The sequence below is a fragment of the Myotis davidii genome, unplaced genomic scaffold (assembly GCF_000327345.1).
Source record: "Myotis davidii unplaced genomic scaffold, ASM32734v1 scaffold332, whole genome shotgun sequence".
Taxonomy (NCBI): domain Eukaryota; kingdom Metazoa; phylum Chordata; class Mammalia; order Chiroptera; family Vespertilionidae; genus Myotis; species Myotis davidii.
This window is the reverse complement of record NW_006285779.1, coordinates 3,086,993-3,099,820: the sequence shown is the minus strand read 5'-3', so window position 1 is coordinate 3,099,820 and position 12,828 is coordinate 3,086,993. Positions and strand designations below refer to the sequence as shown.

General features: G+C 40.6%; 1 protein-coding gene across 1 annotated transcript in view; it reads right to left on the bottom strand.

Annotated features, from left to right (window-relative positions):
* LOC102772642 (chromosome unknown open reading frame, human C10orf76) overlaps positions 1 to 12,828 on the bottom strand; it is a 141,487-nt gene that overhangs the window by 91,434 nt on the left and 37,225 nt on the right. The window contains 5 exon segments of the mRNA XM_015559312.1: positions 1,033 to 1,121; positions 6,850 to 6,910; positions 8,201 to 8,270; positions 9,456 to 9,521; positions 11,682 to 11,740. Of these exon segments, the coding sequence (XP_015414798.1) occupies positions 1,033 to 1,121; positions 6,850 to 6,910; positions 8,201 to 8,270; positions 9,456 to 9,521; positions 11,682 to 11,740 (345 nt within the window).

Genomic DNA, 12,828 nt, shown 5'->3' with positions numbered 1-12,828 from the left:
CACGATAGGCATTAACTGAAAAGATCTTGCTAATCCATTAATTAAAAATCTCTACTTCCCATTATGGACGACTAAATTTAGAAAGCCAAACTGGATTGGGAGGAAACCAGTCACAACAAGTGAAATGAATTCAATAGAAGGGGCAAGATTACTGACCCTTTTCTTCTTTTCTTAAAAAGCCTCTGACACTAACACTCCCTCCACTGCTGAGACTACAGAGAAACTCTCCCAGGGTGGGGTAACCATTCATCACTATTAATTATCTGGAGAAGACTTTATTGTACCATCAGGTCATAAAGCCACAGGACCTATCAGCAAATGAATGAATGCCTCAGGGAATATGTCTCTCCTCTGCTTTCCTGTAAGCTCTATTTAAATTGCACCAAAGAAAGGGGTGGCAAGCCAGCATTAATTGTACCCTTAGAGAAGAGCCACTTCCCGCCTGCAGGCATGGCAGTGACTACTGGGCGACCAAAAGGATACAAGACAAAAGTCAACACTGTAATTTGCTGTTTTTGTCTCTGGCACAGGGGGAGTGGTACAATTGACACTGTCTGTAAACAGTAATAATACCAGATGTAACACAAAGAACAGGATTCCCCCATCTCTCCGCCCCCTCTGCACCCCCTCTCCCTATGACATTCCTCCTGAGATTACTCATCTTGAAGAAACACACAGAAGCCTCCCTATAGTCCATATGCTCCTACCAAATGGAATTGAGGAAGAATCCAAGTTTGTACTGACTACTCTCTCTTACTCAAAGGAAGAAGCACTGGAACTCAATAAATATTCAACTGTTTCTAACAGCTGACAAAAAAAAACCACAGGGAGGAGAGGGAACAAGAGAATATGGAATAGATATGTGACACGCTCAGGTCTGGATTAGAACAGGCTGAAATGACAAAAAATATAAATGAAAATAGACGCATCCTAAACAAACTAAAAAGTTGTTTTTTTAAATCATCTTGTGCTCCAGCCTAAGAGCTCATAAAAAATATAGGAAAAGTGAAGGAATTAAAAACATAAAGTTACCTGACCAGAGTTCCCGCCAGGTGTAATGCAGGCGTACTCTACACTTCTTCTGGTAACAAAGTAGCTTATGTACTACCTGAATGCAGCGTCTGTAACAGAGAAAGAGAAAAACTGGGATAAGCCTAAGAATATGGCGCAACTCACCAAAGATACCCTTTCTTTAGGGAGGCAACTTTGCTAAGGCCACTAAAGATACTGGATATGAATCTGTACACATGCAAAAGAAAGGAATGCCTACCTGCAGCCTTCCAGTGAATAAAACACCCCTCTGCCCCCTCCCCACATACACACTGCTTGCAATAATTCAAGTATCTTCAAGAATAATGTTAAAAATATTTTGCAAACCATAGAGAAATATAAATATAAATCAATATATAAGTTAAAAAATTTTAATTCCTTTATTCTCTAAATAAACTGTATCAAAGATACTTACCAAGAGATAAAAATTATAATGTAAATCATCCTAATAGTTTCCAAATCATTTGTTCAACTTTAGAAATTGTGGTATGATCTCTACTGTATGATGCAGTTGTCACTAGCTACAGGATGCCCTTACTTGAGCCATGATTTAACTTAGGAATATACAAACTCTCCTATCAATTTCTCCATTAAATTGATAGTCATTAAGTACCTGGTGCTGAAAGCATTGTTGCAGCCAGCAAGGGTGGCTGGATGCTGCCCGTGCATGACCACCCATGCACGGTACATTCCAAGATGCCAGCACTTCTCACATGGCCTGGTTGGAGACAGCCTGCCTGCACCTGGCTCTTTTGAGAATGCCTTCTCAACACTGAGCCCCTGTGGAGCAGCAGTGAGATACAAACTATGTCCCCCACCCCTGCTGCAACCACCTTCTGGTTAAAGGCTACTGATATCCACTCCTGCACTGTTCCTGCCTCTGCAGCTACCCAACACATGACATCATTAGCCTTGTGGTCTCAACTTACCCTATTTACCAAGCAGAATAAAAATTTTAACACTGCTACTACCTTAAAATTATATACTGGCTGAATGACTCCAAATTTATTTCATGCACGTGTCAACACAAGTGTCAACACAAGACACTTACAATTTAACCTGAAGTATTCTTGTGAGGTCCGCTGAAGTCTCTACTTTCTTCTGGTGCCTACCCACAGATTTGGGGCTCTCTGACTTAGTATGAGTCCAAGTTTTCCATATAAGAGTAACTTAAAGGAGAGTTTATTCCTCAGAGACTATTTCCCCTCAGTCCCAAATCAGTGGGGATGGCAGCAAGAATCAAGGATTACAGCCAGGAGTGGAAATGGGTTGGGTTTTCCCATCTCTTTCTTTCTCGCTTCTTTTCTTTCTACCTTCCTTCCTTCCTCCTTTCCTCCCTCTCTCCCTTCTGACCTTCCTTTCTCTCTCTCTCTCTCTTTTTTTCTCTGTATAAGCGACTTTTTCCATTATTATTTTACTTATAGCATTTATATACAGATGTGAAATTATTTTATTTCTGACCCAGATCCTGGTTTTGAGTATTAAGTCTTTCTACACTCCATATTTCTTCATATCTCACCAGGAGGATTATAAACTTATCTGAAATGGTAGAAATTTATTTTGCTTTCAACTTCTCATTCTGCTGTATGCTGCTGAAAAGCAGTACATAATAATAAGTAGAGCAACAACCTGGCCTGATGCCCAGCTGGGAGCAGATAAGTTTACCTAAAAAGGACTTGATGCTCCAAATGGCAAAAACTGGAAAGAGGATTGGAAGAGGGAGGAAGATCTGAAAATATGCCCATAGGCAATAATGAAGAAAGTGAATTCAGCCTGAGGCTGGGACCTTCTGCCCAGCCTCTGTCAGCTTGATGCCTCATTATCTTCTCCATCTTCCCTAACCTTAGGACATTAAATTAGAGAGCAGACGGAAAAAAGCAACTGAGAAAGCAAGAGAATATAGAAAAAGTTAGGAACTAGAAGGTTAGGAGGGGTCTAAAGTATTTAGTGTAGACCAGGTTCATTGGCTGGGATATGAAGGTTTGGGTAGACAGATACATACCTGTAACTCTGTACTGAACACACAATATTATTATGTCATCCCCATCTTCAATTGTTCCCCATCATCCACTTAATCTCGGGAAAAGTTTTTACTACTCTCCTATCCTACCTTCATGCACCCTACACTCCAATCATCCTGCCTTACTTTCGATTCTCCAAACATGCCACACTTCCAAGCCCTTGAACATATTGGTCCCCTGCTTGGTATGTCCCTCTCCCACTACCTCACATAGAAAACTCCTACTGTTTCTTTATGACTCAGGCCAAATGAAACAACCTTTGGATATCTTTTCTGATACCCCGGTCAGCATTAGTCACTCTCTGTTACTTATCACAGTATTGGTTAAGAGCACAGCCTCTGAGATCACAGAGACTTGAGTTTGAATCTTAGTGATACAACTTAACTAGGTGTGCAACTATGATAGCCAGCCTGCAAGATGGCCCCAGTGGTCCCCACCTCCTGACATTCACATCTTTGTTTAGTTCTTTCCCACATTGTATCACGGTGGGTCTGTGTGCCCAACAGAAATGGTATGTCATTTGAGATTGGGTTATAAAAGACACTATGGCTTCCATTCTAGGTCTTGGTCTCTCTCTCTCTCTCTCTCTCTCTCTCTCTCTCTCTCTCTCTCGGATTACTTGCTTTGGGGGAGGCCAGCTGCCATGTCAAACAACCCTATGGAGAGACCCAAGCGGCTTGCCAACAACCACGTGAGCTTGGACACACATTCTCTAGCCTAGTACTGCCTTAGATGCCTGCAGCCCCAGCTAACACTGTGATTGCAGCCTTGTGAAACCCCTATGCCAACACTATCCAGCTAAACTGCTCCTATATTCCTTAACCACAGAAACTGAGATAATACATGTTTGTTTAAACCACTAGGTTTTGTGGTAGTTTGTTACATAGCAACAGATAACTAATACACCTGAGAAGGAATGGCAATAGCCTAGAATTTATAGTAAGAAAATTTGGGATCAAGTCTAGGCAATGGTGCTTAATAACAGAATAAACCTAGGCAAAGCATTTTCAAAGCCTGAGTTTCCTTACTTGGAAAACAAGAAAACTGAGGCCATAATAATATACTACAAGCTAAATAGCATATCCTAAAAGTAGAGCATAAGATAATCAAGCTAGAAATAAAGTCTCTAGCAAAAACAATCTGATCCTTAAGGTAATGAGGTTCAGAGATTCCATCTAAAATAAGCAGAGCCCAGCCGCAGGGGCTCAATGGTTGAGCATCAACCTATGAACCAAGACCTCTCGGTTCGATTCCCAGTCAGGACACATGCCCAGGTTGCGGGCTTGATCCCCAGTAGGGGTCGTGCAGGAGGCAGCTGATCAATGATTCTCTGTCATCACTGATGTTTCTCTCTCTCCCTCTCCTTTCCTCTCTGAAGTCAATAAAAATGTTAAAAAAAAATAAAATAAGCAGAAAACTCATCAGATACAGGTTCTTTTTAAAAAAAAAAAAAAAAAGCCTTTCCTCATCTTTGAATAAAAATAAAGGATCAGGCTAATTCTAAACACCCAAAAGTTATGAAAAAAATGCAAACTATAGCCTACTTACCTAAAAGTAAAATTTGTGTCATTATTTCAGACCTAGGACACCAAGACTATCTAGCTTACAAGCAGTCTTAAAAGCTGGAGGTCTACTCTGTTCCAAGCAAAATCTTTTATATTTCCTAGATCACAGGCCTGGCATTAGAATGAGGTACACAGAGCCTCCTTTCTGCACACCAAACTGCTCTCTCTTGCTCAAAAAAATGGAGGTACCAATTGTGTTGTCAGATGCTTTTTTTTTTTTTTAATATATTTTATTGATTTTTTACTGAGAGGAAGGGAGAGAGATAGAGAGTCAGAAACATCGATGAGAGAGAAACATCGATCAGCTGCCTCCTGCACATCTCCTACTGGGAATGTGCCCGCAACCCAGGTACATGCCCTTGACCGGAATCGAACCTGGGACCTTTCAGTCCGCAGGCAGACGCTCTACCACTGAGCCAAACCGGCTTCGGCTGTCAGATGCTTTTTAAGGAAAAAAGATAATATACATATTTGGCATAGCAGTTCTTGGGCATTAAAGATAGAAAGACAGCACTGGCCGAACTGCTCAGTTGGTTAGAGCATTGAACCTGTACTCCAAGGTTGCAGGTTCAATTCCCGGTCAGGGCCCATACAAGAATCAACCAATGATAAATATCAAAAAAGAAAAAAGAATCAACCAATGAATGCATAAATAAGTGGAACAACAAGTCAATGTTTCTCTCTCCCCCACCCCCTTTCTCTCTCTCTCCCTCTTCCTCTTTCTCTCTAAAATCAATAAACAAAATTAAAACAAAAAATAAAGCAGAAACAGCAAAGGAGAAAGACTTAAGGCTTAAACTTTACTAAAGTATTTTCAATTGCCTCTAGTTATACTGATTGTTAAGAATTGTGAGAGCCCTAACTAGTTTGGCTGAGTGATTAAAGCATCGGTCCACAGACAGAAGGGTCTTGGATTTGATTCCAAGTCAAGGGCGCACGTACCTGGATTGCACATTCAAGTCTCAGCCTGGTCAGGGTGCGTTCGAGAGGCAACCAATCAATGTGTCTCTTTCACATCTATCTCTCTCTCTCTCTCCCTCCCCCCTCCCTCCCTTTCTTCCTCCCTCCTCCTCCTTCCCTTCCATTCTCTAAAAAAAAATTAATCCTCAGATGAGAATTAAAAAACAATAAAAAAATAATTGTGAGAGACAATCAGATCTCCTCAGGAGGCAGGAATTTCCTAGCTGGGCCAGTATATACATAATCTATCTAGTTAACACAGTTCTGGCCAGGCTGCTAGGACAATGTAAGCTAAAAAGGGACCAGAAGCTCTATCTCTCTGGCCTTTCTCTACCTCCTAACTGTTGCTGACCACTTTGATGCCAAAGCCCAGGGATGACTAAGAGGTCCAGTGGAATTCCATATCTTTGGATTAAAACAGCCACCCACGATCACTGCTTCAATGCATCAGCCCTATTCCTCATGCAATGTGCCTACAAGTGATAATGAAGATATGTGCAGAATCCAAATTGTGGTTATACTTTTTCCCCCTTCTGGAAAGATGCATATTATAAATCCAGGCCGTAAAATGCTCCCCGACACTTCTCCACACACAAATTTGTTTTTCCTGAAGTATACACAGAAATTTTGTGACTACAAATGTTCTATCAATCAACTATGAAATAGATTTGCACACATTAATAAACCACGGTCTCACTCATTTGTGGAATATGATGAACAACATAAACTGATGAACAAAAATAGATCCAGAGACAGAGAAGCATCAAACAGACCATCAAACCTTAGAGCAGCGGTTCTCAACCTGTGGGTCGCGACCTCTTTGGCAGTCGAACGACCCTTTCATAGGGGTTGCCTAAGACCATCCTGCATATCAGATATTTACATTACGATTCATAACAGTAGCAACATTACAGTTATGAAGTAGCAACGAAAATAATTTTATGGTTGGGTCACAACATGAGGAATTGTATTTAAAGGGCCAGAGCGTTGAGAACCACTGCCTTAGAGGGAGGGGAGAGGGTAAGAGATCAACCAAAGGATGTGTATGTATGCATTCAAGCATATACCAATGGACACAGACAGTAGGGGGTGAGGGCCTGTGCTGGGGGACGGGAGTGGGCTGGGAGAGGTTAATGGGGGGAAAGGAGACATATAAAGAATAAAGAATTCTTTCAACAATAAAGAATTTATTTTTTAAACAAACAAAAAAAAGAATTTATTTTTTTTTTTTTTACAAAAACCATGGTACTTACACATAGAGATCCATGGGAAACTCCTTCATCATGTGTGTTACAATAAATTCTACCATCAGGTCTGAATAGGGAAAGGAGAAAAATTAAATCAATCAGAATTAAATTCATTCCTTGCCTTTGAGTTGGAAAAAAACATCTGAGTACACCTTGTACTCATGCTGAGTGGCATCCACTAAGCACATTTTTATTCACATGAACTTAAATTTATTTTACATAAGGCACTTTGGCAACACTTTCACCACCTGCCACTTGTAAAGTAACAAGAAAATTACTTCACTCTCCTACTTCCAGAAGGATGCCTTGACCTGCCAATAAATTCGGATTCAAGGGAGAGTTCGCTGTACAGGTTTTTCATACCATGGTACTAATACAAAATGCCAGCGGGGAATCATATTCTGAGAACCCAGTGATGAGGTTAGCAGAGAGGAAATTATGGATCACATCCATGTAACCAGAGACTCAGCTCTAAAGCAATGTCTATCTCATGTCCCTATCATGCTCAGTTTGACAGATATTGACTGAAAAGGTCCATAAGGCTTTCGATCAATAGAAGATTATTATATAGTCTTAATCATTGTTTCTAAAGTCAAGTAGATTTAGAAACTAGGGCTTAATATTCAAATGAAGTGAGATTAAGAGTTCAGATCATTCCCCTGAGGAAAATGTAGCATTCTAACAAAATTATCTAAGATATAACTCTGTCAGCCTCATCTCAGTTTAATTTACTCAGAGGAAGTTTTGCAGGCCTTGAACTTCAATCCTCCTGGCCAGCTGACACATCAATTTGAACCAAGAAAGGGAGGGAAGAATTTGAAATCTTGATCAGGAATAAGGTATTTTACAAATGTAAATCATGTCTCAAGCTTAGACTTAGTCATTTATCTCCTTAGAAAGATCTTTTTCTTTGAACAAGAGCACCCTTTAATTGAGCATTTTATTCATTGGAATTGCTTTACCAAACTCAACAAAAAATATGGTTTCTTAGGCCAGGGAAGAAACATAACTAGTAAAAACTTCTCTGAGGAAGAAGTATATCAGCCAGGACCTATGCTTCATCTTATTATTTTCTTAAAATATATTTTATTGATTTTTTTACAGAGAGGAAAGGAGAGGGATAGAGAGTTAGAAACATTGATGAGAGAGAAACATCGATCAGCTGCCTCCTGCACACTCCCCACTGGGGATGTGCCCTCAACCAAGGTACATGCCCTTGCCCGGAATCGAACCTGGGGCCCTTGAGTCCGCAGGCCGACGCTCTATCCACTGAGCCAAACCGGTTAGGGCTAAGCCTCATCTTAATCATAAAAACCTGTCACTGACTCAGAAAAATGCCAATTATGATGATACTCACCCAGGACTGCACATACTAAAGGACGGCAGGGAAGGTTCTTGTCTGCTGCCTTCTTCCTGTGTCGCATAGGCTTCAAACAAAAAAGAAATGAAATTAATAGGCATCTGAATTGACATCCAATGGCTCATCACCATGGGTTTCATGCCAATAACATCGCGACTACAGAGATGCTATCTTTTCTAGTGGTGGGGGTGGGGCGGGGCTCAAATGCTACTCAGTTATCAATGCAAGCCTATGGTAAAAACACAATTCACAGCAAAATAACAGTCCCAAAGGGTACTGGAGCATACTACACAATGGGAAAGCTGTTATTTTTTACTTTGATTTTACAAGTGACATTACTAACAATAAAAGAGGCATACTAATATTTTTCTTTGATAAAATAATAAAGAAAAAAAAGAGGACACAGTGACTGTGTAAAGGCAGCAACAGTGGCAGTTACAAACAACAAAAGTAGTCTGGCCAGTATGGCTCAGTGGTTAAGTGTCAACCTATGAAACAGGAGCTCATGGTTCGATTCCTGATCAAGGCACGTGCCCAGGTTTCAGGCTAAATGCCCATAGAGGGCTTGCCGGAGGCAGCTGATCGGTGATTCTCATCATTGATGTTTCTGTTTCTCTCTCCCTTTTCCTTCCTCTCTCTGAAATCAATAAAAACATATTTTTTTTAAAAAAGGTTTTTTTAAAAAAGTAAATTTCAGATATAAACTTCTATGTGGTATTTTTTAACATACCTCCAAATCTTAGGAAATTTCCTGATCCTTCATATTATAGTTCCCTCACTACTTAGATGAATAAACAAAAGCAGCATTTAGTTTTTGTTTTTGGTTTTTTTCTTTGTGCCCTTGACCGGAATCAAACCTGGGACCCTTCCGTCTGCAGGCCGACGCTCTATCCACTGAGCCAAACCGGTCAGGGCAGCAGCATTTAGTCTTAACTAACCAAAGATCATACTACATTTTAAAAACAAAAGGCTTAGGCCCATCTCCTTGTTAAATTCTATGTTACTTATACATTCTAATACTACTACCATGGGTAATAATCCCTCCTCTCTTGAGTCAAAAACAGCTCCATAACACACAGAAAAATCCCGACAACAGGCATGAGTTTGTTGAGTAGCAGTCAAGCAAGAGCCCTTTAGCACAACATTCCACCCACATTTGTTGTAAGTCGGATCAAGTTCATCCACCCCAATCCTGCCAACACAAAAAAAAATTTCCTCTAAGAAAAAACAAGAAACAAAAAGTCATACCTACCATTTTATGTAAGTTTACTCGAAAATTCATGTTGTCATCATGCAAAAATGCATTGGCATACTGATCCTAATAAAAATAAAAATACAGAGACAAAGTAAGGAATGAGAGCCATACTTCAGTTTGTAATCTATCACACTTCCTACAAATCCTTGGTCTTTAAGAACTACTTTCAAGGACCAATTGGAGGGCTAACAGGATGAACATAGAACCTTTATGTCAAACCCTACTTAAGCCATGAGATTTTACTATGGAGTAATTCTCAGTATGTCTCTAACTGGACCAAAAACACTAAGCAAATTACAAACAATAAAAATTAAGGCACAGGGACTCGAAGCAAATGCTGAGAAGAATCTGTTTTCCTATTCTCTCTTCCTTCCCATCTGCCCAAGGAGCCTGCTCTGTTTGTGACAGCTTGAAGGTTTCCATAGGGGCTGCAGGATGCATGTGCAGGCTCCACGGGAGGATCTACAATTGAGAAGAAAGGTCTGCATCCACTGGGAATGGGTTTGGCATAGCAGAAGAAAACTGCTACACAGGCAGCATGGCAGTAGGCAAGACCCTGTCTATCTCTGGCTTCACCAAAGGATGATGGGAAATCAAAAACATCTCACCATGGATCAGTAATAAACATCCCTTGGCCCTTTCCCAACACCTTAGTTGAAGATCTGACATGCCTATAGACTAATTACTAAGAACTGTTACAATTTGTGAAAAACAGCTCCTTTAAAGATTTTCTTAGAACCAGCCAGCGTAGCTCAGTGGTTGAGCATCAACCTATGAACTAGGAAGTCACGGTTTGATTCCCAATCAGGGCACATGACCTTTTGGGCCTGATCCCCCATAGGGACTGTGCAGGAGGCAGCTGACCAATGATTCTCATCATTGATGTTTCTATCTCTCTCTCCCTGTCCCTTCCTCTCTCAAGTCAATAAAAATGTTTTAAAATATATTTTATTGATTTATTTAGGGAGAGAGAGGAAGAAGGATAGAGAGTTAGAAACATCGATGAGAGAGAAACATCGATTCAGCTGTTTCCTGCACACTCCCTACTGGGGATGTGCCTGAAACCAAGGTACATGCCCTTGACCGGAATCGAACCTGGGACCCTTCAATCCGCAGGCCAATGCTCTATCCACTGAGCCAAACCGGTTAGGGCAATAAAAATATTTTTTAAATATTTTCTTAGAAAGATTTTTGGAAAGCAATTATACCGGCCCACTGTTAATCAGCAGCTCTTCTATAACAAGCTATCCCTAACCTAGTGCAAAGGTCATCTTTTCACAGAGAACATAAAAAGGGGAAGACTGAGAGAGATCTCTCTCTATTCCACATAGACCACCTTTAATGATTTAATCAAGGGGGAGGTTGAAGCTACAAATTTAGCTCTAAAATTGACTCAAGTTCTGCCATACCTGTGTTGCCACCAAGATCCAAGATGAATGAGTTCAGGACTAATTAATCCAAGCAAAAGTATCTCCTTACAAAGCAAAAGCACCTCTTCTTTAACTCCTCAGAATCTTGTTCACCAAACTGCACTCAGCCCAACTTCACTCACTTTCCAATTGCCTTCTTTGGTTTTTCTCTCCACCTTCCCCCACAGAAACCTGAGCTCCTTTTTTTCATTTTGTGAAGTGGAAAAGACCCAATCTGAGCAGCTTCAAAGGGGCAGGATTATATTTTCTAAAGAGGGTTAGGTCTCTCAAACTATTAAGAACTAGAATCTGCCCTGGTCTGTTGCTCAATGGTTAGAGAGTCAGCGCTCAGACTGAAGGATCAAGGGATCGATTCCTGGTCAAGGGCATGTACTTTGGTTGCAGGTTCAATCCCTTGCCCTGGTCAGGATGCAAGCAGGAGGCAACCAATCAATGTGTCTCTTTCACATCAATGTTTCTCTCTCTCCTCTATCTCGTCTACTCTCTCTTAAAAACAAAAATAGTAATAAGAGCTAGAATCTTCCAGTTCTCAATTACAGCATGTCATAATTCATGCAGTAAATATTAATTGAGCCTCTACCATGTGCCAGACACTGAGAATAGACTGGTGAGGGAGACATAATACCTGCTATCAGAGCTTACATTCAAGCAGGAGGAGACAGACAATAAAAAAAGGCGCATATTTTCTCTCCCAAGCTTTAGGACCCTAAAAGTCAGGAACTGTGTGAGAAAGGCAGAAAAAGATAGCACTTTGTAAGAAATGAGCTAATACCAGAAGATAGATGAAACCTACCTCTGCAATACATGTGAGGATAATCAGGCAGAGTTTGCCGCTATGAAGCCGGTGCTCATCTGTAAAATAAAAATAAAACCTTCTCTCTAAACCATCCATACCATGTTTCTATTAGAAGAGAATAAAGATGTGTATCATCAAAAAGAACATTCATTCTTTCTTTCCCCACAAAAATTCACGAATTCATGAATCAAGGTTCTACTAAAGTAATTCTTGCTTTTCTTCTAGGCAAAAGAATTCCCCCGGATTTTTTTCCTTAAATATTCTTGGTAGTATGATGGACAGCTAACTATCTTCTGAGAGCCATCTAATTACTGTAATGGTTCTACTGTCATGGCCATGATTTTGGTCCTTAGCTTTCATATCAGCCCTTTGCTTCTCAATAGTCAGGCCCATTCCCTTTCCAACACTTCCTCATCCACTAGCCATTAGCAACACCATCTATACCCACCTAACTATTCATAGCAAATTGGCAGTGGAATCAGAAAGAACTAATTGGAGATCAGGGGCAAGCCCATGCTTCTCCTTGCATTGTGCACATTATTTACAAACAGGAAAGCTGTGAACTGGATCATTTTTCTTCCTGCCAAAGTCATTCACTCTATATACTTACTTAGTACCTACTATATAGCAGGCAGTGCACTGGGCACTGAACAAAACAAAGGACCGCGGTCTCCCAGAACTCACATTCTAGTTATTAAAAGAGAAGAAAACAACCTTGAGAGCAGGGCTCTAAGCCCTACTCAGGACCAAGAAAGAGCTACTCCATCCCCTCCAATTACCAGAACCATCAAAGCCTATTTACTTTCAAGGATCTTTGTGGGTGAGGGGGTGAAATGGAGGTAAGAAGAGGTGCACACCAACTTATCCAAAATAGACAAATGGCTTATGATGTTTCAGATTAGCTCTGACAGGACACAGATTGAAGTTCATTCTGGAGAGGAGATCTATTAACAGATTACAGTGCTATAGTAAAGTGAGCTAACATACTTACCCTAACATTAACCTGCTACTTCCTCAAAGATGGAATCTATCAACTAAAACCTGACAATTAAAAAGCATAATGGAGGATGTAGTCCAGAAATACATCTACCTCTCCTCGGAGATAGGCGGTGCAAAAAGAGTAATGATGACACTCTCCAGCTGA